Here is a 26,769-nt window from a genome sequence, read left to right on the forward strand (position 1 = left end):
CAGGTGCCGGGCCGGGAGCGAGCGGCGGCGGCGGCGGCGGCACCATGGGCCGGGCCCGGCGCTTCCAGTGGCCGCTGCTGCTGCTGTGGGCGGCCGCGGCGGGGCCAGGTAGGGTCGGGGGCCGAGGTCGGCCGGCTGGCCGGGACGGGGCGGGGGGCGCGCCGCGGTGACAGCCGGGCGGTCGCGGGGCCGCAGAGGCCGAACAATGCGCGCGGGGCCGGGCCGGGCCCCCCTCCCCGGGACAAAGCGCAGCGCGGGCCGGGAGCCGCGAGCCGGGAGCCGCGAGCGGGGGAGGGGGCGCAGGCCCGGCCACCGTGCCGCAGCCCCCCCAGCCCCGCACAGGCCCTGATCGCGGCAGGGACAAAGGGCCTGAGACCCCGCTCCAGCCCCAAGCCGGCCTTCTCGAGGCGGCCCCTCTGTCCTGTCCGGTCCCTGCGCCCCTCTGTGCGCCCGCCTCTGAGTCCCTCAGTCTCTCTCCTTGTCCCCCTACCCTTGTCCTCTGTCCCTCTGTCTCCAAGACTGCCCGTCTCTCTGCCTGTCCCCCTTTCTCCTTGCCTCCCTGTCCCCCGGCTCTCTAGCCTGTCTTTGTCCCCCATCTCTGTCCCTTGGTCTCTGTCCCTTTTCACTGGGTCACTCTGCCCGCCCCCCAGCATGCTCTCCATTCCCTTCTCTGTGCCCCTGTATTTCTTCCCCGTCTCTCTGTCACCTCTGTTTCTCTGTCCCCCACCTGTCCCATTCCCTTGTCCCCTCTCTTTCTGTCATTCCTGGTTCTCTAGCCCTCCCTGTCATCTGTCTCCCCCATTCCCCACTCTCTCCTGTCTGTATGTCCCACTGTGTCCCTGTCCCCCGTCTCTTTGCCTCCCCTATCTACTGTCACATCCTCCATCCTGGGCTTCCTCATCACCATCCTTCATTTCTGCATCTCTCTGTCCCTCTGTGCCCCTGGAGAGGAACTGAGTCGGGCAGGGCATCCTGAAGGGCCCTGGAGGGAAATGTGTGCATGTGTGTGTGTGTGTGTGTGTGTGTGTGTGTGTGTGAAGTGTGTGGGGAACCTTGGCATGTGGGCACACACGTGGATCCAACAGATGCCTTCCAAATGCTGCCCCTCCCCACCCATTCACACACCCAGGCCACTATCTACAGAGAAGCCCCCTCCAGGACATCCAGGGAGCCCTCCACGTTCCCTTATCACACACTGTGAAAAGCTGGAGTCCTCGAAGACAGGGTGACCCTGAGACCCAGGACAAGGTCAGGAAATGTCACCCCCACACTCACACTCTCACACTGTGTGTGCCTGGTACCTGCCACCAGTCACCCCCTCCCCAGCGGGGAAAGCCACTCGGGGTCAGGGGGGAACAGATAACAGGGAGGTAGCTGAGCCGGAGTGGTAGGGCCGGATGTCCTGTAGAAATTTGGGAGCTGTGACCAGATGGCACAGGGTTGGGGGCCTGCCTGGGTTTAAATTTTGGCTCGTGCCATTTGCCAGTGTAGCCAATGGCAAGCACCCTTCTCTCTCGGGGCCTCAGTTTCCTTTTCTGTAAAGTGAGGGTGTTGAACTCAGTGACCTGAAAGGAAAGGTACTCCAGCTTGGACGCCCGAAGGGGTTTCTGGCTAGCTGGGTGCAGTGACACCTTCCCCACTCCAGAGCTGAGGCAAAGTGTGCTTCCCGTCTCCTCAGGGCAAAGTGACAGGCTGAGAGTGGGCCTGTCACCCTCCACCTTGCTTTAGTCTATAGTCTTCTGTCATCGCTTCAGAACTTTCACCATTGCGTCCTTTCTTTGTGGCAGACAAGCCACAATTTCCCAGATGAGCGCTTTAGTACTTAAGCTACATCTCCATCCACTTTTGTTTCTCTTTGTTAGGCCAGCTCATAGACTCCTAGAACCAATCAATCCAGTGATCAGAGAACCTGAGGGTGTTTTAGAACCACTGGCTTCCGGAAGCCCTAAGTCTTTAGACTCTTGACACCTTTAAAATTCTAGAACCTCCCTGGCGTTTGCATTCTAGCCTCCGGACACCTTCAAAATTCTGAAACCTTTACCTCTTCGAGATCCTGAATCTTGACACCTCTGAGGTCTAGAATCGTGGGAGTTTGGATTCTCAGAATCAGAATACTGCCTAGGAGGACCAACTCCCCAGTTTGAGAATCTTTTCGCCAGCACTTCTGGGAAGGAGCTCTCCAGGCTTGTCCCTCCTGCGGTTTTAAAGTCTCTGCTCCCTGGTGCCCTAATTCCCTCTGTAAACTTTCTCTAGATGAAATGACGGGGGACTTTACCAGTTGGGAGAGAGCTAGGTGTCATGGGAAGCACTCTGGAACCGGGGCTTTCAGGTGTAGTTCTGGGTCCGCCCCTTCCCCATCCCCCTCTGAGCCTCACTTCCCCTTCTGTAAGGTATGGGCTAGGCAGCTGAAGTATCTGATCCCAGGGGGCCCACCCTGCTTTCCTTTTCATTGGCTATTTCTGAATGGCTTTGGCCACCGGATTCTTGGAGGTGTCCAGGGCCCCCACCTTCCACTCTTTGTCACTCCCCTTCCCGTCTCACCTTGCCCAGCCAGCAGGAGTGGGGACAGGAGCTGGGGTTCATTTACACCAGGAATATCAGAAAAGGATGATGAGATGTATGCCAACAGAAAGAAGGGTCCAGGGTGGGCGGGCGAAAGGGATTTAGAGAGGGATAGGTTGCCTGCCCAGAGATGCAGGCAGGCAGAAACAGACCCACAGGCCAGGCACTGGATGGCCCAGAAGGGAGCACGGGAAACAGACCTCCAGATCCAAAGAAAGGATGAAGAGGCTATTAAGAGTGGGGCTGGGGGGCCCTGATGGAGGGAGAGTTTGTTAATCCGGAATAATGTTTCCCTCCCCAGGGACTGACTCTTCCTGCCTCCTAGAGTTTAGGCTGGCCACTCTGAGAAGCAGGGTTCTGCCTCTGGCCCTCACCCACCCATGAGCCAGATGCCTGCGTCCCCAGAGCAGGGGGTCAGGTTCCCCAAGGGATTCCAAGACCTTAGACGCAGCAGGGCTGGGGCCTGGGGTGGGTTAATGTCGTGCGAGCCTGGCCTGTCCCCATCTTGGGGAACACAAAGGCAGCTTTCTCTCTCTGGGTGGGGTGGGGGTGGGGGGCCTGGACTCGCCAGCGCCCAGTGGCCTGTGGCACCACGACCCGAGCACCCACTGGTTCCCGCCTGTGCAGACCCCAGGCCCCTAGGTCCTCTAGGAACCAGGCACGGAGGCGCCTCAGCAGACACCCAGTGGGGCAAGAGGGCGGCTGCAGAGCCCGGGTTCTTCTGGAAGGGGGTGAATATAGAGGACGCTGGGGGTGGAAGAGAAGACAGCAAGGGCTCAGTGCACCCTTCCCGGAGCAGGAATTCTTTCCCTGACCCCACACCCAGGGGGAACCTCCGGAGGACTCCCCCACCCCCTGACTGGGCTCAAGGCCCGGAATCCAGGGAGTTTTGAATATCCCAGGAACGTGGGGGCCACAGGGGGAACTTTGTATGCGAGGCTGCTGACTCACCCCGACGCCCCCACCTGATGCTTGGCTCACAGACGGGAGGGGGACAGGAGGGCTGGGGAGACGGGGCTGTGGTTCTGGGGGGCTGATGGCTGTGGCCCTGGAGCCAAAAGTTCCCGGGAGGTCCTGGAGCCGGGGGCCTAGAGTCCTGGGTCTGAGGGAGCAGAAGTCTAGGGGGTTCCATGTTAGGGCGAGGAGGGGCTGGGGTCTTGGACTCTGGGTCTGAGGGAGGAGGGGCTGGGGGGCTTGAACTCCTGGGTCCAGAAGGAGAAGGGCACTGGGATCCCAGACTCCTGGGTCTTGACGGAGGGTGGGGTGCAGGTGCAGAGTCCTGAGAGAGGAAGTCCTGGGCGGGGGTCCCACTCCAGGTTTCTGAGGGAGGAGGGGCTGGGACCCTGATTCGCTGGGACCCTAGGTCCTGCGAATACAGGCGCCTTCACAAGGCTGAGCTGGGGAAGAATTGATGCTTTGTGTGAGGATGTTCGGACTCCGCCATTGATGGGGGGCTGTGAGGGGGGGGTTCGGTCAGGATGCAGGGATGTACCACCTCCCTAGGGGAGGATGGGGGGGAGGAGGCAGGATGCCATGAGTCCCCTGGAGAGAAGATATGGAGGGGGCGGCTGTGACCTTCCCGGAACTGTGACCTTGAGACTCCCTTGGGTATTCGCTGACTCAGGACCCAGGAAGTGCTCCCCCCACTCCCTTTAGTCTCCGTGGAAACATCCACCAGCTGTGTAGTCTGGACCCCTGGTTCCTGAAGGAAGAGGGGGGTGAGGGCCCAGAATCCTGGATTTGAGGAGGGAGAAGTCTGGGGGCTTGCGACTTCTGGATTTGAGAGAAGATGCTGAGAACCCAGATTCCTGATCCTGATGGAGAAGGAAGCTCCTGGATCCTGGGAGAGGAGGCAGTTCGGGGGGCTGGATTCCTGGGTCTAAAGGAGGAGAGTGTTGGATTCTGGGTCTCCACACATCACCTGCTCAGCCACTCTTTCCCAAACCCTCCCTAGTCCCTTTTTTTCCAGGCAGTTTAAAGGGCCAGTGCCCCAGTCACCAAAGCTCAACCCCTCGCTGACCAGAAAAGTCCTGCCTCACCACCCCCCAACCCCGAAACAAAAGCTCCTGGGACATTAATATTCCAGGCACAGACACTGTTGGTTACTGACTCCTCAGGAGGGGGAGGGAATAAAACAAAAGCCCCCCACCCTTACCCCATGTGCTCCCTCAAGCAGAGAGCAGGGGATATGTTTGGGGGCGGTGCAGACCCAGAGGTCCTGAGGGCACCCAAGAGATGTTGAGTTTCTGCCACTGACTGGCCTGGGACCCCTGAGCCTCATTCTCCGCATCTGTAAAATGGGGGGCTAGCCCTTGGGCTTGTCGAGGACCAGGATCCACGGATAGCCTTCAAGATGTTTTTTTAAAAAGTGCCCGATGTGCAAACAGGCCAGTTCAGTTTTCACAGGAATAAGCATGTTTCTGGAGGTTGTAATAACAGCAGCGCAGGGGGCTCCCTGAGCCTCAGGTTCTGATTTTTGTGAATCAGGCCCTGGCATCATCCCCACTTTACAGACGGGGCATCTGAGGCTCAGGAAGGTTAAGCCATCTGTCCCAGGTCACACAGATGGCAAGTGGTCCAGCTGGGATCAACCCAAGTGTTTAAGATGAGAATAATGCCATGTCACAAAGTTGTCGTGAGGCTGAAATGCCTAGCACTTGAGATTCAGGCATCTGTCTCCCCAGACATTTATCAAGGGTCAAGCACACATCCACACACTAGGGTGCAGCAACAAACCCGAGAGATTGCAATCCTGCCTTCATGAGTAACGGGGGACGGACAACCGACAAGTGTGCAAATGAATAAAATAATTTCAGTGAAAGTTCCATACAGGAAATAAAAGAGTGGTGATGAACTAGAAAGAGTTCTGGGGACTTCCCTGGTGGTCCAGTGGCTAACGGTGGTCCACGCTCCCAATGCAGGAGGTCTGGGTCTGATCCCTGGTCTAAGTGAAGGTCCCACATGCTTCGGGGCATGTGCTGTGACCCATGAGCTGTGACTACTGAGCCTGCGCACTCTAGAGCCTGTGCTCCACCACAGGAAAAGCCCACGCACTGCAACTGTCCAGCTGATGTGTTAAGACTGGTCTTGTGGGGAGGCAGGTGTGGAAGTAGGGAGACTCACGAGTAGCTCTTGAAGGACCAGGTCAGAGACAGTGTCACTGGATGATGTGACAAAGGTGAACAGGTTTGGGATATATTTTAGAAGCAGAATGGATAGATCTTGCTGATGGAGTGGCTGTTAGAGGTGAGGGAAAGGGTGAAAACGTGGATGATTTTTAGGTGTTTTGGCCTGAGCAACCAGGTTGTGACATTTACTGAGACTGAGAAAACATGGGAAGGAAAATGTTTGGTGCCAGGATTGGACATATTAAGATTGCTATTCAGGAAAGTGCTAGATAAACCCCTAGTTCAGTTCAGTTCAGTCACTCAGTTGTGTCCGACTTTGTGTGACCCCGTGAATCGCAGCACACCAGGCCTCCCTGTCCATCACCAACTCCCGGAGTTCACCCAAACTCATGTCCATCGAGTCGGTGATGCCATCCAGCCATCTCATCCTCTGTCGTCCCCTTCTCGAGATAAACCCCTAAGAGGGGCTTAAATTCACAAAACATTATATTCAAAGATAAAAGAAGCCGGAAGTTAGTATCGAAGGCTTTTATGACAATTCCACATCATCACCAGAGACCCAGGCATCTTCCAGGTCTCAGTTCCCGAACTCCATCACATGCTAGTTTCAGGCAGCACAAAGGTGACCAGGTGGAAAAAGGACTTGTCCCCTTTCTTTAAGAAGTCCCCTTCGACTTCCATGGTGATCCAGTGGCTAGGACTCTGTGCTCCTGATGCAGGGAGCCTGGGTTTGATCCCTGGTCAGGGAGCTAGATCCCACATGCCACAACTAAGAGTTGACATGCTGCAACTAAGACTTGGCATAGCAAAATTTAAAAAAAGAAGTCCCCTCGACAGTCACATGACACTTTTCCTGATATCTAGTCGGACAAAACTTTATCACGTGGCCTCACTTAGCTGCAAGGGAGTCTGGGAAATTTCTCTTTCTGCTGAATGTAGGGCAACCGTAAGGGCTACCCGGGTGGCTCAGTGGTAAAGAATCCACCGGCCAATGCAGGAGACACAGGAGATGTGGGTTCAATCCCTGGGTCGGGAATATCACCTGGAGGAGGAAATGGCAACCCACTCCAGTATTTCTAGTCTGGAAAATCCCATGGACTGAGGAGCCTGGTGGGCTGGACAGTCCATGGTGTGGGGCCGCAAGAAGTCGAACATGACTTAGCTGATGAGCACATCACAGGGCAACCACAAAGTACAATCAGGATTCTTTTACTAAAGAGAAAAGTATACACTAAAGAGTGTATACTGAATAGGAAGCTAACTGTCTCTGCTTCCCCCGCCCTCTTCAGAATTAATCTTTTCCAGCCTTCAGCCCCCAAATCAGGTTACCTATCCCTCTTAGAGGGACTGAAACACTTCTCATGGGATTTTACAATGATTTATGTCTACCTCCCCATAAATCTTGAAGGCCTTCCAGGACAGGGACCTCATCTGACTCATTCCTGGGCACCCAGCCCCTGAAAACCTCCCTGCAGCACAAATGAATGAATGAGACAGAATGTAAGAGATATGAAAAAATCGTTATCCAGAATTTAAAGGTGAATAACCAGGGACTTCCCTGGTGGTCTGGTGATTAAGATTCCCTGCTTCCAATGCAGGGGGTATGAGTTTGATGCCTGGTCAAGGAACTAAGATCCCATGTGCTACATGTCATGGCCAAAAAAAAAAAAAAAAAGTGAATAATCAAATCTGATGATGGCTCTTTCCTGCTTCAGTTCCTGGCCTTCAGGATAAAAGCTGATCTTGTAGCTTGGCTGAGACCCTTCACAAGCACATGTCACAGTCCTCACCAATGCTGGACACCTTTCACCCAGACAACCAGGAGTGGATGTGGGTGCAGGATACAGAACTGGGAGACCTCGAGGCAGATCCTGCCTCTGCCGCTCTCAGGCTGTGACCTTGGCCAAGTCATTTTCTTGCTGTGGAACAAATTTTCTCATCTAAAACATGAGAACTGGAAAAAGAAAACTGGGAATTGATAATAGTGCCTCCCTTATTCAGGTATTGTGATGATTAAATGGAAATTATATGGGTAATGCCCTTAGCACAAAGCCTAGAACAGAAATTGCCTAATAAACAGTAGCTATGATGGTTATTGTTATTTTGAAGATGACAGTGACATTGATGATGCTGATGATGATTAATCTCAGCTTTGAGCTTTACTCTGCACTGTTTACTTGGCTGGAAACGCCCCCTTACTAATCTCTTACTTCATTCCTCTGATGGATTAATCAGGGTAAGTTAACTGCTGTAACAACAGCCCTGAAATCTCAATGGCTTAACCAAAAAATGTATTTCTCACTCATGCTACAGTCCTGTGCAGGCAGGTTAACCCGGGGCAGAAAGTTAGGGCTCCAGACTCCTTCATAATCCTGTTCTCCTCTGGGCTCCTAGGAGTCCTCTCCATTCTGCCAGCATGAAGGATTGCGGGTGAGATGAACCAGGCTGGAGGAGGTGTTTCTCTCTTCTGCCCACAGCCCATTGGCCAGAAATCAGTCATGGGGCCCCATGTAAGCACAAGGGATCCTCGGAAATGTAGCCTAATAGTGTGTTGTCCCTTGAGGGCTTCCCTGGTGGCTTAGCTGGTAAAGAATCTGCCTGCAATGCGGGAGACCTGAGTTTGATCCCTGGGTTGGGAAGATCCCCTGGAGTGAGTGGGTACGGCTACCCACTGCAGTATTCTGGCCTGGAGAATTCAATTCTGTACAGTCCATGGGGTCGCAAAGAGTTGGACATGACTGAGTGACTTTCACTTCAGTGTGTTGTACCAATTAACTTTAGCCGTGTTAAGACACCCTCCAAAACATTGTGGCTTTGAACAGCAATTATGTTTTTTGCTCATGACTCTGGGAGTCAGCAGTTTGGACAGGATCAATCGGGCACTTCTCTTGGTCTCAACTGGGGTCACTCATGTGGCTGCAGTCACCTGGTGGTGCCACGGGGGCTGGATAGTCCAGAATGGTCTGATTCCCGTGGCTGGCATTTGGTGCTGGCTTTTGGCTGGGCTTCTCTCCCTCTGTGTGGTCTCTCATCCTCAAGGAGGCTGGCCTGGGCATCTTCACTCAACAGTGTCAGAGCATCAAAAGGGCATGAGTGGAAGCTGTGAGGTCTCTTGAGATCCAGGCTCCAGAACTCATTCAATATCACTTCTAGCAAATTCTGTTGATCAAAGCAAGTCACAAGCCCTCCCCAGGTTCACAGGGTCAGAGTGCTCCATTAATGGGAAGAGCAGCAGGAATTTCCCTGGTGGTTCAATGGTTGTGGTTAAGACTCTGCAATTCTACTGCAGGGGGTAGGGGTTCAGTCCCTGTTTAGGGAACTAAGATCCCACAAGCTGTGCTATACAGCCTTAAAAAAACCCAACAACACCCAAAACAGGAAAAGCAGCAAACTTAACTCTACAGGGATGAGAAGAATATCTCGCCCATCTCTGCAGACAAGTTAAAACATGTGCTCAGGTGTGAAAGATGGGGTTTGGTGAACACACAACAGTTTCCCATAGCCCGTGGATTGCTCACTCTTTAAAATATGGATCCAATGGAGCTTTCTTCTAGAATCTTCTCTGACCACTCATCTCCCTGGGTGGTCTTAGTCTCCGCTTCCTCTGGGCTCCCAGTGTGACCTGTGCTGCCCCACCCACCCACTCCTTAGATCCACTGGATCTTGATTGCAGCTCCTCTAGAGCAGGGGTCAGGTTTTATCCATCTCCTGGATTCCAGCCCACAGGAAATGTTGGGTGTACTGAACTGCATGAAAGGGGAAGGAGAGGTATTGGAAGTTTGGATGGGTGAGGACCCGAGGGAGAGAGCAAAGACTGAACTGTACCCCTCAATGAGTCTCTTATCCTGTTTCTCTGTCTACTGGTCCAGGGGCAGGACAGGAAGTACAGACGGAGAATGTGACAGTGGCTGAGGGTGGGGTGGCCGAAATAACCTGCCGACTGCACCAGTATGATGGATCCATAGTTGTCATTCAGAACCCCGCCCGGCAGACCCTCTTCTTCAATGGTACCCGTGGTGCGTGCTGGGGGGTCCAGAGCCTGAGTCTTGGAAGAGGAGAGGGCCGGGGACTGACCGAAGACAGAGCTGAGGCTCTGGTCTCCTGCATCTGAGGGAGGAGGGGGCTGGGGCCTGGACTCCTGGTCGTGTGAGAGGCCCTGAAACATTCTGGGTACCCAGGAGAGTGACTAGGTGGACACCTTAGACACCTGGGTGTGGTTGGAGAAAAGAGAGGGCCGAACTCTAAGCTTCTGGAAGAAAGGTGGGACTTCTGAGCTACGGATTCCCCAAGTTCACTCCCGCCTTTTCACTCTCTAGCCCTGAAGGATGAGCGTTTCCAGCTTGAGGAGTTCTCCCCGCGCCGGGTACGGATCCGGCTCTCAGATGCTCGCCTGGAGGACGAGGGGGGCTACTTCTGCCAGCTCTACACAGAGGACACCCACCACCAGATTGCCACGCTCACTGTACTGGGTAACAGCCTCCCCCTCCTCAGATCTATCCTGTCTCCTTTCTCCTTTGCTCATCCCTTATCCTGAGACTTGACCCTGGCTGTTTTTAACCTCCTGGACATCTGCTCCCAGTAAATATGGCCGGTTTCCCTGACCTCTTGCCTCTGTGTTTGACCCTTTGTTCCCCCGGTTCCCTGGAATCCTGCAGTTTGGTTACTCTGAGCCCACCTTGGTCTGTCTCTTGACCTCCCTCTTGTCCCCTTCTCCCTGTGGCAGTGGCCCCGGAGAATCCTATAGTGGAGGTCCGGGAACAGGCGGTGGAGGGCGGCGAGGTGGAGCTCAGCTGTCTTGTTCCACGGTCCCGCCCGGCTGCCGTCCTGCGCTGGTACCGGGACCGAAAGGAACTGAAAGGTATAACCTGGGGACGGGGATGGGAGTGGGCTGGAGAGGTGCCTGTAAAGGGCGAGACTTAAGAGACGGGGTTCCAGGAGATGTGGCTTGGGAAAGGCTGCTTTATATATGGATGGAGCTTGAGGAAGAGTGCATGGGTTTGGCGGACACTACTACTCAATATATTGGGCTTCCCTGGTGGCTCAGTCGGTAAAGAATTTGCCTGCAACACAGGAGACAATCTACAGCTCAGGAGACCCAGGTTCAGTCCCTGGGTTGGGAAGATCTCCTGGAGAAGGAAATGGCAACCTACTCCATTATTCTTGCCTGGAAAATCCCATGGACAGAGGAGTCTGGCGGGTTAACAGTCCATGGGGTCGCAAGAGTCGGACATGACTTAGCGACTAAACCACCACTCAGTATATACTTATTGAATATTGTTAGATGAGAGGACGTGGGGTGAAAGATCGAGGAGCTTTGGGAAGAGACACGGGGTCGTGGGCCTGGTTTGGATAGGGGCGTGGTTTGGAGGACTAGAGGCGAGGCTGTGGATAAGGGGTGGAGCTTGGCAAATAGCCTGCTTTAGGATTGGCCAGATGGGAGGGTGTGCCTTCAGTGGGCGGAGCCATAGCCCTGCCTTGACAGTTTCTGGGCGGGGCTTGGCAGGAGTGACCAGCGGCCAGGAAAATGGCAAGGTCTGGAGCGTGGCAAGCACAGTGCGGTTTCGTGTAGACCGCAAGGACGATGGCGGTATCGTCACCTGCGAGGCGCAGAACCAGGCGCTACCCTCCGGACACAGCAAGCAGACGCAGTACGTGCTGGACGTGCAGTGTAAGTGCCTGGCAGGCCAGCGCCCGGCGGGGAAGGAGGGTTCCAATGCGCCTGCCACCTGCCCCCGGGAGAATTCCTAGTCCTGCATAACCCAGATAACCACTCTCCCATCTCACTCCTGCCCACAGACTCCCCCACGGCCCGGATCCATGCCTCCCAAGCTGTGGTGAGGGAGGGAGACACATTGGTGCTGACGTGTGCTGTGACGGGGAACCCCAGGTGAGCTTTAGGGTCCTAGATTCCTGGGTCCTGGGGAGAATAGGTGATCCGGAAACCTGAAGCTGGAAGAACAGAGAGGGCTGAGACCCAGCCTTCTGAATCCTGAGAAAGAAGGGATCTGGGGCTAGATGATGAGGAAGGAGGCTGTGGGTCCCCCAGTCTCCTGGATTCTGAGGAAGGGGCTGAGGGAGGTGGGGGCTAGGATTCCTGAGATCCTGCTGATGGGTGGAAGTTGGGCCGGGACTCTTGGTTTTCAAGGAAGGAAAGGTCTAGTAAGGATTCTCTTATTTGGAGATGTCGCATATCTTGATTTCTGAGACGTCAGAATTGGGTGCTGACACCTGCGTCCCTAACTCTCATTATATCCCCGCCCAGGCCAAACCAGATCCGCTGGAACCGGGGTAATGAGTCTTTGCCAGAGCGGGCGGAGGCAGTCGGGGAAACGCTTACGCTGCCCGGCCTGGTATCCGCGGATAATGGCACCTACACCTGCGAGGCGTCGAACAAGCACGGCCACGCGAGGGCGCTCTATGTGCTCGTGGTCTACGGTGAGGACCTGGGGGCAGTCCTCCCCGTCCTGGGTGGGACTGGGCCTTGGAAACAGGAAGGAAGGATTGGAACGTGTTTGAGGCGTCGACCTATGCAAAGAATGATTCCGGGGGGTCAAAAACCCACAGAGTTCTTACAGTTCTGGGACCAGACTGATTGTCTGGATTCAGATTCAGTTCTGCAGCGTCCTGTTGCAGGTAACTTTGTGCCTTAGTTTCCTCATCGGTAAAGTGGAAATAAACAACAGCACCTACCTCATAGGGTTGTTGTAAAAATTATGAGCTAAATATAGAAAGCAGTTGGAGGTCGCTAGCACAAAGAAGTGTTATGTGTTTAGCTCCTATGACGGTGCGGCAGGAATTTTGGAGTGGCTGGGCCCTAGATCAGCGGTTTAAATACCTGGAGCGTTTTAAACAAGATGGGAAGGGATTTAGGTCTGAAGTCAAAGAAAAAGGATGTGCTATTTCTGTTCTCTGGGGAATGAAGTGGGGGGAGGAGGCAGGTAAGTATTAGCGAAATGACTGGGGGCCAAGTCAGGCAGTGTACAAACCAACAAGCGTTCCTTGAAGAAGTGGAACATCAAGAATGGCGCCAGGAGCTTTGTTCAGTGACAGTGTCGTAGCCAATGAGATTTTTCCAAGGCGCAATTATTGCTAATTGGGGGGGGGGGGGGGGGGGGCGGGGGGGAGGCGCCAGGGGAAGGGCCCACCAGGTGGCGGTAATTTGCGAGGCGTGGAACGTTAAGGGGGCGCGGTTGGACGTGGCTGCAGAATGGTTTAAGACATTGCCAGCTATGGGCCCGGGCTGGGACCGTCCTCTGATGACCTGGGCCTGCGCCCTGTCCCTCTGGCAGACCCTGGTGCGGTGGTAGAGGCTCAGACGTCTGTGCCCTACGCCATTGTGGGCGGCATCCTGGCGCTACTGGTGTTTCTGATCATCTGTGTGCTGGTGGGCATGGTCTGGTGCTCGGTACGGCAGAAGGGTGAGTGGGGGCGGGGTCAAATTCAGCGACGGGTGTGGTTGGTTGTGGCGTCCAGAAGAGGGTGGGGCCTAGAACCCGATTTGACAGAGGGCGGGCGTAGATCCAGGATTGGAAACTTGAGGCCCAGATCCCGAAAGGGGCGGGTCTTTCGGTCCAGTATCCTAAAAGGGGTTCAGGGTTGGAGCTGAATAAAGGACGTTTACGTTTGAATTCCTAATTGGCGAATTCGTTGGGAGCGGATCAAGGGGATACTACCTAGAGAACGGATAAGGGTTGATCTTTCAGTGAACTTGTGAAGTACTCCTAATTCTGCTTTTCTCTCTTTCTCTGCCCCTGTTTTGCTCTTCCCTGGACTTGACTCTCTCCCTGTATGTTCCATCTCTCCCTCTTCATCTGATGTGTTTTGTCTGCCTCCCCGTCCAACTCCTGGGTCCACACGTATCTGTGGCCTCTGCCGGGGGGGGGTCTGTCACCCCTCAGGCTCCTATCTGACCCATGAGGCCAGTGGCCTGGATGAGCAGGGAGAAGCGAGAGAAGCCTTTCTCAATGGCAGCGATGGACACAAGAGGAAAGAAGAATTCTTCATCTGACCCCACCTCCACCCCAGGCCTGGGCCTGGGCTGGGGTCCACCCCACTGCCAGCTGCAAAGACATTTACCAGAGTCTGGGATGGTGGGCTTCTCCCCCCACCACTAACACCTCAGACGCTTGGACAGGGATGGGGGTGTTGGCTGCCTGGGTCTCTACAAGGGCCAGAAGCAAGGGCCCAGAGGTCTGGGTCCCCCGATGGGGGGGCAAGGGCCAAAGGTCCAGACCCCCTAAGTCCAGGGAGGGCGGTAGGGATTGGGTTGGGGTAAGATAACTGGGGGAAGGCCAAGGCCCCTAGGCTGCAGTCCCAGGTCTTGTGGGGAGGGGTCAGATTCTGGGAAGGGTGGGGTGGGCAGGGAAGGGGAACAGAGATTTCTTTGGGGGTCCCAGACCCCATGCCAGCCATTGTAGGAGTTCCACAGAGCTCTGGGCACCTCTTTGCAAAGCCATGTTTGCACGGTGGGGGTAAGGGTGGGGGGAGGGCGTGGAAACAGGGATTCTGTGTCTTTGTGTCATAACTTTGATGGGGGCGGTGAGGGAGACAGCCCCAACTTTGCTCCAGTCCCCTTTCCCCAGCTCCTGGGCTCTCCTCCCCTCCTCCCTCCCCCCACATCTGTCCCATCCATCTTTGTCTCTCTGTCCACCCACTCCTGGGGGGGCCTTCCCCATCTCTCCTCCAGGCCCCCCGGGGAGGGGGAAAGGAGTCTGGGGGGAGGGTGCATTGCTCTCTATGGTTTTATATATAATATATTAAAAAAATAAAAAATCTGTATGAAAATATCAGATTGCACCCCCTCCCCCCCATTCCTGGCTTTTGCCCCCTTTTTCTTGTTTAAAAAACAAAACAAAACACATTTTGTACGGGGCGGGGAGGGGAATGGGGAGGGGGTTTGGCAATCCCACTAACCACCATTAAACTGAGGAGAGAACAAGTTTTTGGGGTGGCTGTGTGTCTGTCCCTCTGCCCAGACCTGCACCATGTTGGGAGGGGGAGGGAGGGTGATAATTGCTGGTGGACTGTATAGGTCAGGAAAGGGTCCTTACATCTCTAAGGACACCTCCACCCTCCCAAGAAACCTGGGTTTTTTCTGGTCAGTCTTTAAGCCAAAAAGCACTGTCTTGTCCTTTCAGTAGCCACTGAGCTACCCTATCCCCATCCAGTAGCCTGGACACTTCCCCTGCCTTATCCCCAGCTCTGACGTCAATCTCCAGAAGACCTTTCAATTACTCACATTTTGCACTGTCAAAACCTGTCCCTGCCAGCTCAAAAATCTTTCCCTAGCTCTCCGTTTACCTCTAGACCAAGTCAAAGCTCCTGAGCCTGGCATTCCTGGCCCCTCATTCATTCATCTAAATTTTAAACAAGTGATTTTTATTTTCAAGTAAAAAATATATTAACCTTACTTTGTACAAGGTGCTGCTCAAAGGGCTGGAGATGCCACGGTGAATAAAACAGGCAAAAGCTAGGTGTTCCAGATAGCTTAGTGCTGACTGCAGACTTGATCCTGTTCTAGGCACTGAGCATCCAAAGTGGAAAAGAGTGACTCCATTCTTGCCTTCTTTCCTTTTATGAGGAAAACATTACAGCAAGGAAGCAAAACAAACAAAACTCAATTTCAGATTGCCATAAGTACTGCTGGGTTTCCTAGGTGGCGCAATGGTAAAGAATCTGCCTGCAGGAGATGCCAAGAGGTGGGGGTTAGATCTCTGGGTCAGGAAGATCCCCTGGAGTAGGAAATGGCAACCCACTCTAGTAGTCTTGCCTGGAAAATTCCATGGACAGAGAAGCCTCGTGGGGTTACAGTCAAAGTGGGTGACAAAGAGTTGAACATGGCTGAGCGCATGCACACACACACAAGTACTATTAAGATAAAAGGCAGAGTAAGGGGATATGGGGTACTATTTTCTTTTAACTTCTTACTATAGAAAACATCAAACATACAAAAGTGGAAAAGGACAATAAAGCCCCGTGAATCTGTCAGTCCCAGCTTCAACAATCATCTCACTGGCTCTGAGAGCCAATCCTGCTTTATTCATAAGCCACTCACTTCTCTAGAGTCAATCTGGAGGTGCTATCTCAGAAACATCAGAGAAAACCTCTCAGATTGACACCTCTGCCAGGATATGAATGACGAGCAAACAGTTATTTGAAGATCAGAGAAGAAAGCATTTTCAGGCAAAGGGAACAGCAATGGCAAGTGCCTAAGACGGTAAGGCTCAGGTAGACAGCACCCCAGTGGAGAGAGGAGGGGATGGGGGTGAAGTCAGAGATGAGTGGGTTAGACCAGGTGTTTAGCCCCTGAAAAGTGAAAACTGCTCAGTTCTGTCAGACTCTTTAAGACCCCACTCCATGGAATTCTCCAGCCATTTCTACTCCAGGGATTCTTCCCAACCCAGGGATTGAACCCAGGTCTCCCACATTGCAGGCAGATTCTTTATCAGCTGAGCCACCAAGGAAGCCCAAGAATATTGGAGTGGGTTGCCTATCCCTTTTCCAGGGGATCTTCCCGACCCAGGAATCGAACCGGGGTCTCCTGCATTGTAGGTGGATTCTTAAACAGCTGAGCTACCAGGGAAGTCAAAGTGTTAGTGGCTCAGTCCGTCCGACTGTTTGCGATGCTATGGACTGAAGCCCAAAAGGCTCCTCTGTCCATGGAATTCTCTAGGCACGAATACTGGAGTGGGTTTTCATTCCCTTCTCCAGGGGATCTTCCTGATCTTGGGATCGAACCCAGGTCTCCTGCATTGCATGCAGATTCTTTACCGTCTGAGCCACTAGGGAAGCCCCAGGGACCTGATAAAGCCTTTGATTTTCTTTCCAGGTGTAATGGGATCTCATTGGAGAGTTTTCAATTGGAAAGTGAGTCATTTCCAGGAAGACTAAGAATGCTGCAATAGCTTCCTATACTCTCATCTTAAAGTCTGAGCTCTTAACTTCACCTGGAGGAACTTCCCCTCCCTTTGTTCCAGGCATACTAAACTGCTTTCACTTCCTCAAACCATTCAACTTTTTAAAAAATTTGCCTCTAGGCCTTTGTCCTTGCTCTTCCGTGTGCCAAAGACTCCCTGGGGCATGCGCCTCTTGTGACTCCCATAGCTTCCTCTGCTTTACTCATCCCAAGTCTAAACACTCAGTTGTGGTCCTGATTATAAGTGAATCTCCTTCCTTTGATTGGGAGGCCAGCAGCTATGATGCTGGCTATGCTCGCTGCGGAAACCATAGTGCCCTCTAGCACAAGTGAACAATAAATGTTTATCCTGCTTGTGGGAAGGGAGGGTTGTGAGGGTTGGTGAGGGTCTCGTCCCTTGTGCCCAGACACCAAATGCAAACAGATCCCAATTACACCAAGGATGCCCGCTTCGCGCTAGTCCGCAGTCCCTCTGCGCACGCGCTAGTCAGTCGTCCCCCGCCCCCCACCTCCGCCCCACCGCCACCCCCACTCCCCGCCCCATGCCCACCCCAGTTTGCCCCGCATATGCTAATCTCTGCGCTCAGGAGTATGGCCCCTCAGGGGAATATGCAAATCAACCCCTTCAGCGCCCTAGGCCTCCCATTGTCCCGCGCTAAGATTATGCAAATGAGCAGGCCTCGGGTCCGGGATCCGGGCCGAGCTGACACCCCCACCCCACTCTCGGAGCATCCTATTATCCGTTGGCGCGTTCATGCGAGCGCTCATGCACGCGCGAGCCTTGCCGTTTCTTGTTCGGTCCGGTTGCGGACTGTACCAAGTAAACCGGACAGCGAGGGGCAAAGCCCGGAACCCCCTGCGCGAGCCTCATCGATGGCCCGACCCAGAGAGCCCCCTTTCCCACTCCGCGACAGGAATGGTCTATCTCGTCGCGCAAGCGCCCTAGGCTCTTCACGCCCCTCGCACTCCCTCCTACCCTACTTGCAGCGCAGGCGCAGAGCCTGGGCGTGCAACCGCTGCCGCCGAGCCAGAACTGGGGCCGCCAGCGCCGGTGAGTGTCCGGGATGGAGGTGCGCGGGGCATGCTGGGAAGCGGGCACTACGGCAGCGCTGCATGATGGGAGTGACGGCTCCCGTCACCGAGGAGTCGGCAGCGGTCTTGGGCTGTGATGACTCGAAAGCGAGACCCAGGCTCCCTTTTCTCCCACAACGCGGCTCTATGCCGCTCTGGGGGCATCCTGGGAAAACCGGACGCCCTGCCCTAAAGCATTGTGGGAGTCTGGCTACTAGTCGTTAATGGGTCTGGAGCATTCTGGGATTATCCTAGCTTCTTGCGGGGAACCGTCTCTTTTGTCACACACACCTTCCGCTCAGCGTCCTGGAAGCTTGGAGTGCTTTGACGAAGAGCGCCTTGGAAGGTGGTCGTTACAGGCCCAAGGCATCCTGGGAGAAATTGCAGTACCAGGGCACTGTGGGCACTGGTCCTTATAGTCCTAAGATTTTGCTCTTGCTTCTTCTCCCTAGCATTGTGGGAACGGGTGCCCATTATGTTCGCGCTTGGCGTCTTGGGAGTTGGACGTTGTGGGGTCTCCGGCACTGTGTTATAATAGTGAGGGAGTCTCATTTATTCCCCTCTAAGATCGTGGAAGCCAGTCTGGCCCCCATATTCACGTAGGAATGGGACTTGAGCACCGAGGAATGTTTCCATCTGACATCTGGAATACTCTGGGAGGGGCTTAGTATGCTGTGGGCTTGGGGATGGGTAGGCAGGACTGCTGAGCAATGTCTCCTGGTAATCCCATAGGAAGTTCTGATTGTCCCTGGTGTATGGTTGCCAGTTAAAATATAGACCACCCGGTTAGATTTGAATTTCAGATAAACAACAAAGAATTGATTAATATACCTATGTTCCATGCAATATTTGAGATGTACATTTCTAAAAGACCATCTGTTTATCGCAAATTGAAATTTAACTGGGTGTTGTATATTTTTACTTACTAAATCTGGCAACCTATCCTGGCATGAAGTAGAATTCCCAAATTAAATGGGGCCCTATAGGCAATGGGCTTCCCTGGTGGCTCAGATGGTAAATAAAAAATCTGCCTGCAATGCAGGAGATCCAGGTTCAATCCCTGGGTTGGGAAGATCACCTGGAGAAGGAAATGGCAATCCACTCCAGTATTCTTGCCTGGAGAATTCCATGGACAGAGGAGTATAGTGGGCTACAGTCCATGGGGTAGCAAAGAGTAGGACATGACTGAGCGGCTAACACTATAGGCAATAGAGTATTATAAGAACTCTTCTCTGCCATTTATGAATTCTTTCTGTCCTTAAAGCCCAATCCAGGTGTCTTTAGAAAGCTCACCTGCCACTGATGCCAGCTTTGCCATGCCTCAGCCTCCTCCAGGCTCAATCTTAATCTTTTTCTCTTTAGTCCCCAGCATTAAACATGACCCCTTAGGCTTAGGATCATGTATTTTCCACCATATTACCCAATACCCAGCACGGGCCTTGGCATGTAAGAGGTGCAGCTGAGGCTGCCAGCCCCTTCATAATTTGCTCAGCCTGGCACTCTGCTGTCAAGAAGCACAGTGAGAGACAAAAGAAGTGCCATGTGTACGTGTGTAGTGTTGATGAAGAGGGAGAGAAAGTAGAGGAGTCGGAAGGCATCTTCAAAGAGGCAGAGGTGGTGTCTGGCTGGGGAGAAGTATAGAGGTTCTTGTATGTGAGGTGGGTTCAGAGAGAGATTAAGAGTTCTCCAAGCAGAGAGTCAGGAAGGAGCCCATTCTAGACAGCAATTGCAGGATTACTAAGCCCCACAGTTGTGAAGAAGGGGCTTCACTGGTAGCTCAGCTGGTAAAGAATCCACCCGCAATGCGGGAGACCTGGGTTCGATCCCTGGGTTGGGAAGATCCCCTGGAGGAGGGCATGGCAACCCACTCCAGTATTCTTGCCTGGAGAACCCCCATGGACAGAGGAGCCTGGCATGCTACAGTCCATGGGTCATAAAGAGCTGGACATAACTGAACGACTAAGCGCACAGTTGTGAAAAATCTTGGTGTTCACAGGGAGAGGTGAGAGTCTGAAATGACTGGGGTTTATAGAGGGTTGGGGGTGGGGACACCAATAGCCACCATTAATGGAGTACCTGCCACATACCAGCATTTGATACGAATGAATCTACTGAATTTTCAAAAAATCTTTTCAGCTGAAGGATCATTTTTTGAGAGGTAGGATGACATGGCTTTAAATCCTAGTTCACCCACCCACGATTACCTTGGGCTACTTGTTAATCCTTTTTGTGCTTCAGTTTCCTCATCTGTACAAAAGAGATAATAATCTGTCTCACTATGGTTACAAATACATAAATTAAGCTCTGGAAGACTTTTTTGTACCTAGGAGGAAATAGACTAGAGAAAGTAGGCCCTTTGCTAGAAGCTGCACAATTAGAATGTGGCAGATTTAGGATTCAGACCTAGATATCCTCTTGCTAGGGTGTAAACTGATAAAGAATTAGGGCTGACAGTCACAAATTAAGTGCTGCCATACTGCTGCTGCTGCTAAGTCACTTCAGTCGTGTCCAACTCTGTGCGACCCCATAGACGGCAGCCCACCAGGCTCCCCCGTCCCTGGGATTCTCCAGGCAAGAACACTGGAGTGGGTTGTCATTTCCTTCTCCAATGCACGAAAGTGAAAAGTGAAAGGGAAGTCACTCAGTCATGTCCAACTCTTAGTGATCCCATGGACTGCAGCCCACCAGGCTCCTCCATCCATGGGATTTTCCAGGCAAGAGTACTGGAGTGGGGTGCCATCGCCTTACTAGTTGTTTAAATACAGAATGACTTCTAGACTGGTTGGTGTATCACCAGTATACCAAGTAATCCCTACCCTTGCTTCCCAATTTGGAGTCTTCTCCCAACTCCAGGTTTACCCAGAGCCCAGCAAGTAAGGATTAATGCCTAGCAAGAGGCCCACATTCCACTCTCAGTCCTGATTGGTGCTCATGTTAGTACTCCTTGTTAAATAATTTGGAATATTATCCTTTCACACCCCATTAAATGAGAACCAGATGGGGAAATTAAAGCCCACAAGAGGGACAGAGCCTGCAGTCACGGCCCTGTAGACAGCCAGGACAGAGCTGGGATCATCTGCCTTACCCACACTGAGCACACTGAGTCCTGGGGAGGCAGATGCTATGTAAAAATTTATTGTCGCCACAGGTCTTTCCTTCCCCTGTCCAGCATCCCTCACTACAAGCCGACATCCACATTAGAAGACCTGTGGCCAAGGTGTGGCTGTGGAAAGCTGGCCAGGGAGGGACACTGCCCAGCTTCTGCTCTGCTCCTGTCTCCTGTCCCCTCCCCCGGCCATGACAGAGACCCGTGAGCCAGCTGAGACGGGGGGCTACGCCAGCTTGGAAGAAGATGATGAGGACCTTTCTCCAGGTGAGACGGCCTTAGAGGCGGTAGTGTCGGCTTGTGTATCATCCTGGTTTGGGACTGGGGCTCTGCTAAGAAATCTTGACTGCGAGTGGTTCCTTGTCTCGCTAGGTGTTCTCTTCCCATTAGGACTCTGTGCTCTGCTAGGGGATCCCTTCCTGCTGAGACTGCTGTGGGTTGTAGATTGGCTGGAATTGCTCTCCTTGTTGGGGTCACTTTCTTGGTTGGACATTCTGGTTCGGCTGTGGTCTCTCTTCTTTCCAGGAGTTCTAGATCGGCCGTGATCTCTCCCCTTGCTGGAGGTTCGAGATCGTCTGTGATCTCTCTCTTTTCTGGAGGTTCTAGTTTGGCTGTGATCTCTCTCCTTGCTGGGGGTTCTAGATTGGCTGTGATCTCTCTCTTTTCTGGAGGTTCTAGTTTGGCTGTGATCTCTCTCCTTGCTGGGGGTTCTAGATTGGCTGTGATCTCTCTCTTTTCTGGAGGTTCTAGTTTGGCTGTGATCTCTCTCCTTGCTGGGGGTTCTAGATTGGCTGTGATCTCTCCCCTTGCTGGAGGTTCGAGATCGTCTGTGATCTCTCTCTTTTCTGGAGGTTCTAGTTTGGCTGTGATCTCTCTCCTTGCTAGAGGTTCGAGATCGTCTGTGATCTCTCTCCTTGCTGGAGGGTCTAGGTTGGCTGTGATCTCTCCCCTTGCTGGGGGTTCTAGATTGGCTGTGATCTCTCCCCTTGCTGGAGGTTCGAGATCGTCTGTGATCTCTCTCTTTTCTGGAGGTTCTAGGTTGGCTGTGATCTCTCCCCTTGCTGGAGGTTCGAGATCGTCTGTGATCTCTCTCTCTTCTGGGGGTTCTAGATCGGCTGTAATATCTTTCCTTGCTGAGGGTTCTAGTTTGGCTGTATTCTCTCTCCTTGCTGGGGGTTCTGGATCGACTGTGGTCTCTCTCTTCACTGGGGGTCCTAGATCGGCTGTGGTCTCTTTCTTTGCTGGGGGTTCTAGACCATATGCGACCTCTCTCCTTGCTGTGAGTTCTAGATCGCCTGTAACCGCTCTCCTTGCTGTGGCTTCTAGACTGGCTGTGACTTCTTTCCTTTCTGGGGGTTCTAGATTGGTTATAATTTGTCCCCTTGCTGCGGATTCTTGACTGACTTTGTCTTCCCATCTGACTGGGAGTTCCCTTCCGGGTACGACTTCTTGCCCTGCTGTGATTTCTCTTCCAACTGTGACTTCTCACCCTGCTGTAGGCCCTCTCCTGACTGTGACTTCTTGCCCTTCTGGGCGTTCTCGACCGGCTGTGACTTTGGGGCCGGCTGGGGCTGCTAGACCGGCTGTGACTTTGGGGCCGGCTGGGCATACTATCCTGGTTGTAACTCTCGACCTTGCTGAACGCTTCAGTCGGGCTGTAACTCCATTCCCTGCTGGGGGTAATCATCTGACTGTAACTCTTCACCCTCCGCGACGATGATGGAGACTGGCTGTAACCTGTCTCCTCGAAGGGAGTTCGAGTGGGGCTGTAACTCTTTGCCCTGCTGGAGGTTGCTGCTGGGCTGGAACTCTTTCCCATATCAGAGGCTCCTGGGGAGCTGTAGCTCTTCTTTCGGCTCACACTTCTAGGCTGGCTCTCACTCCTTTCCTGGTTGCTGGTTCTAGGCCGGCTGTAACTCTTCCCCATACCCTGTTTTTGCTGGGAAGTAGGAGTTCTCACCTTGCTGGGCATGCCTGGTCTGGCACCTTGAGTTTTTATCCTGCTTGGCGTGCTGGCCCTGTTGGCTGACCGCTTGGAGCTGCGGCTTCCCTTTCTGCCAGGAGTTCTGCCCCGGCTGCGGGTGCCTCGGTGCTGGGGGCATCTTACCCCGCTGGCCTTGCTGGCCTTGCTGACCCTGGTGTCGGTGCTGGCCCGGGTGTCGGTGCTGGCTTTGCTGGGCGTGCGTGCCTGGCTGTGGACTCGCGACTTGTGGCTGGGCTGGTTAGAAGGGGCTGTCTTGGTCTTCGCCCATTTGGGAGATTTGGAACTGCTTGGGCTTGTAACTGAGGTGGGGGCTGTGGACAGTTTGGTGGATGCCGAGGGGCTGTTGGGCACTGCCGATTTGGGGGTCTTCAAGGAGGCGGGAGGCTTGGGAGATGCTGTGGGCATCGGGGGTCCAGTGGGTGCCGGAGATGTGCTGGGCTTTGGGGCTCTTGTAGGTGGAGAAGGCATGGTGGCTGTGAAAGGGCTCGTGGGCCTGGAAGTCACGGTGGACACAAAAGGCCTGGTAGCCACAGGTGACTACCTGATTGCCTTGCTCAAGCCAACTTCATGAAGTCACAGTGGGCAGTGAAGACCCTGGAGGGGTTGTGTGAAGTCAGAGGTGGGAGGAGAAAGAGGGGTGGGGCCCCAGCTTTGGGCTGGGCTTTGGGATGGGCCCAAAGCTGGAGGTGTGCTTCACAGCCCTTCAGCATATGCCTCCTCAGGCTGCCTTATGCTCAGGATAAGGAGAGGATGCAGAGAGGGGTGAGACCCAGGTCCTGCCCTCCAGGAGTTTCCAGTACCCAGACATTCACTGCCCAGGCCAGGCGGTCAGGGTATGTTGGGGGTAGGGGGAACCCAGACAAGAGAGGCACTGACCACCTGGGCAGTCCGGGAGGACCTCACAGAGGAGGTGACATGGAGCTGGGGCCTTAAAGAGGAGCAGGAGTTTGCTAGTCAAGAAGGAAAGGGTCGTCCCAGGCAGGAGGGGAGCAGAGGCAAAGGCCTGGAGGGGAGGGAGCAGGGCGGCCCTGCTCATCCCACCCACGAGGCCTGCTGAGGACCCCAGATGAGTCAGCCCTGCCCTGAGGGCTTCCTAGCCTGATGGGGGAGACATTCTGGGGCCCAGATGGCTTCAGCCCTTAGGACAGTGACGGGGAGGTGGAGCCAGGGTGGAGGGAAGAGGGCAGAGACCCCCGACCTGAAGTCATCGGGGTGGTAACTTCAAGGAGGACGGAGCCTGTGCTGGGTCCTGAAGGATGAGTAGGAGGTCGCCAGGCAGACAGAGTGGGGAACAGCGTTCCAGGCCCAGGGACCAGCCCACACCAAGGCTCTTTACGTGACAGAGAGAGAGCAGGACAGAGGCAGGAACAAGTAAGAGACAGGGAGCCACAGAGAGGCACAGACATTTATAACCTGGGCTTCCAAGCTGGGTGATGCTGGGGACCCAGCAGTGAGTCAGCCCAGGCCTGTCCGCTGATCAGTGGGGAAGAACTTCAGATGGGCACCTCCCTGAAGGTTCAGGACTAGGACAGCCAGAGAGCAGAAGTGACTGGCTGCCTGGGGTCAGGAGATCTGGGGTGCCCTCAGCAAAGAGGAAGGTCCTAAAGGCTAACAGGAGACATTCCCAGCACATGGAAAGCCACAGAAAAGGCTGTCAAATTGAATGCCAGGCACAAGGGAAGTGTTCTAGATGCTCGGGGCACAGCCATGAATGAGACAAAGCCCCTGCTCTCAGGGACAGGCAGTAAACACGTAGCAGGAGTTGCATACAGTAAACTGAGGAAACGGATAAAGCTGAGTGAAGGGCGTAGGGAGTGCTCGGGAGGGACTGCCAGTCAGACTTACTGACCAGGTGTTCACCGAGATGACGCCTGAGCAGAGGTGTGATGGAAGGGAGGGATCAAGCCTAGGTCCATCTGCAGAAAGGGAGGCGAAGTCCCTGAGGTGGGGTCTGGCCTGGGTGTTGAGGGATGTGAGGAATGTGGCTGGCCCAGTTGTAACGGGGTCCCCATACGCTGCTGGGGGAGACTAAGGCGGAGGGCCATGGACAAAGGGCTGAGCTGTCGCAGTCTTAGGAGATGTTCTTGGCAGGCTTAGGCCACCATTCCTAAAGCAGCCAGTATTTCCCACACTGCCATTGCTACCACAGTAGGGGCTCCCTCTGACTGGGGCTGGGGTCCACAGCCCCCGTAACAGCTGTTGGTGTCGCCCTTCCCTGTGTATCCACTTTACACTTTTTACTTTATTTAAACGTAAATTTGTCCTAGGTATGTCCTTCATACCCATGAAATCACAGTAATACACCTATTCTTACAAATATTTTAACTCACTTTACTAGATGTTTTTTGTATACATATATATATATATATATATGTATGTGTATATAAAAGGCTTATATGTATATATTTTATAAAGGGCTTCCCGGTGGCTCAGCGGTAAAGAGTCTGCCTGCAGTGCAGGAGACGTGGGTTTGATCCCTGGGTAGGGAAGATCCCCTGGAAAAGGGATAGGCTGCCTTCTCCAGCATTCTTGGGCTTCCCAGTGGCTCAGTGGTAAGGAATCTGCCTACAGTGCAGGAGATCTGATTCAATCCCTGGGTCAGGAAGATCCCCTGGAGAGGGCATGGCAACCTTCTCCAGTATTCTTGCCTAGAGAGCCCTATGGACAGAGGAGCCTGGCGGGCTACAGTCCACAGGGTTGCAAAGAGACAGACACAACTTAAGCGACTGAGCATGCACTCATGCATATATATTAGTATAAAACCATGTATTTCAAAGTATGTATATATATGTGTTTTAATTTGCTGAAATATCTGCTCAAGTGTTTGCCTCCCTAAATGAGCGGTGCTAGGCCATCACCCACATTTAGCTTTCCCTTTTAGCTGTGTGACTGGAGGCCAGTGAGTCACCGCATCTCCATGCCTCGGTTTCCCCATTTGTCACTTAGGAATAATAATAGTAACTCTCTCAGGGTGGTTGTAAAGATTAGTTGAGTTAGTATTTATAAAAAATAAGGTTCTTGGGAATACCCTGGTAGTACAGTGGTTAAGACTCAGTGCTTCCATCGCAGGGGGCATAGGTTCGATCCCTGGTTGAGGAAGTAAGGTCCGGCATGCTGCACGGCATGGCCAAAAACCCCAAAGTTCTTAAAATAGCAGTGGACGCTATCACTGTTGCTTTTATTATTCCTATTTCTCTACTTTGTTCTTTTTAACCCCCTAAGATGCAGTTCTTAAAAAATGTGCGTTTCCTTGACGCACAGATTCCTAGCATCTCCTGCGTGCCGGGCTGTTCTGTGCGCCGGGGGTTCGTCAGTGCACAGAGCAGGGTTGGGCCCAGTACTGCAGTGAGTCTGCATGGGTCTCCTGGAGGGGACAGCCAGGCACAGCCCTCTGTCCTGTGACGCACTGTCTCCTTACCCACCACCCCCTGCAGGCCCCGAGCATTCCTCTGACTCCGAGTACACTCTCTCAGAGCCAGACTCCGAAGAGGAAGACGAGGAAGAAGAGGAGGAGGAGGAGACCACTGACGATCCTGAATATGACCCCGGCTACAAGGTGAAGCAGCGCCTGGGTGGGGGCCGTGGCGGCCCATCCCGCCGGGCCCCCCGTGCGGCCCAGCCTCCCGGCCCCCCAGCCCAGCCCTGCCAGCTCTGTGGCCGCTCACCCCTCGGGGAGGCCCCTCCGGGCACCCCACCTTGCCGGCTCTGCTGCCCTGCGGTAGCCCCCCAGGAAGCACCAGCCCCTGAAACGCGGGCCCTTGGGGAGGAAGAGGGGGGCGCGCCTCGGGCTGGGGAGGGCCGACCCACCGGGAGGGACGAGGAGGACGAGGAGGAGGAGGAGGAGGAGGAGGGCACCTACCACTGCACTGAGTGCGAGGATTCCTTCGACAGCCTCGGCGAGCTGCACGGGCACTTCATGCTGCACGCCCGCGGGGAGGTGTAGGCAGAGCCCCACCCAGGGCGCCTGGTAGAGGGGTGGGCGGGGGTGGGCGGGCAGGGCGGG

General features: G+C 53.9%; 2 protein-coding genes and 1 long non-coding RNA gene across 6 annotated transcripts; 2 read left to right on the forward strand and 1 right to left on the reverse strand.

Annotated features, from left to right (window-relative positions):
* On the forward strand, positions 1-14,629 carry CADM4 (cell adhesion molecule 4). Of its 2 annotated transcripts, XM_027515589.1 has the most exons (9): positions 1-108; positions 9,560-9,706; positions 10,007-10,159; positions 10,414-10,548; positions 11,194-11,358; positions 11,487-11,577; positions 11,953-12,125; positions 12,980-13,108; positions 13,589-14,629. In XM_027515589.1, exons 1-9 carry the CDS (start codon positions 45-47, stop codon positions 13,696-13,698), a joined length of 1,167 nt encoding a protein of 388 aa, XP_027371390.1. In that variant the 5' UTR covers positions 1-44; the 3' UTR covers positions 13,699-14,629. The 2 variants fall into 2 exon arrangements, with proteins under 2 accessions (XP_027371390.1, XP_027371391.1); XM_027515590.1 differs by lacking the exon at positions 9,560-9,706 and having other exon boundaries at positions 12-108.
* LOC113876410 lies at positions 8,375-17,668 on the reverse strand. Of its 2 annotated transcripts, none has more exons than XR_003506481.1 (3): positions 17,582-17,668; positions 15,101-15,260; positions 8,375-9,436 (listed from the first exon to the last, which is right to left on the reverse strand). It is a non-coding gene; the product is annotated as an uncharacterized LOC113876410 (long non-coding RNA). The 2 variants fall into 2 exon arrangements; XR_003506480.1 differs by lacking the exon at positions 8,375-9,436 and adding an exon at positions 13,019-13,269.
* ZNF428 (zinc finger protein 428) lies at positions 17,503-26,746 on the forward strand. Of its 2 annotated transcripts, none has more exons than XM_027515591.1 (3): positions 17,503-17,656; positions 20,825-21,049; positions 26,201-26,746. In XM_027515591.1, exons 2-3 carry the CDS (start codon positions 20,974-20,976, stop codon positions 26,707-26,709), a joined length of 585 nt encoding a protein of 194 aa, XP_027371392.1. In that variant the 5' UTR covers positions 17,503-17,656; positions 20,825-20,973; the 3' UTR covers positions 26,710-26,746. The 2 variants fall into 2 exon arrangements, with proteins under 2 accessions (XP_027371392.1, XP_027371393.1); XM_027515592.1 differs by having other exon boundaries at positions 20,846-21,049.
* The last annotated feature ends 23 nt before the right edge of the window (positions 26,747-26,769 follow it).

This window comes from Bos indicus x Bos taurus, chromosome 18, assembly GCF_003369695.1.
Source record: "Bos indicus x Bos taurus breed Angus x Brahman F1 hybrid chromosome 18, Bos_hybrid_MaternalHap_v2.0, whole genome shotgun sequence".
In the NCBI taxonomy this organism is placed as follows: Eukaryota; Metazoa; Chordata; class Mammalia; order Artiodactyla; family Bovidae; genus Bos; species Bos indicus x Bos taurus.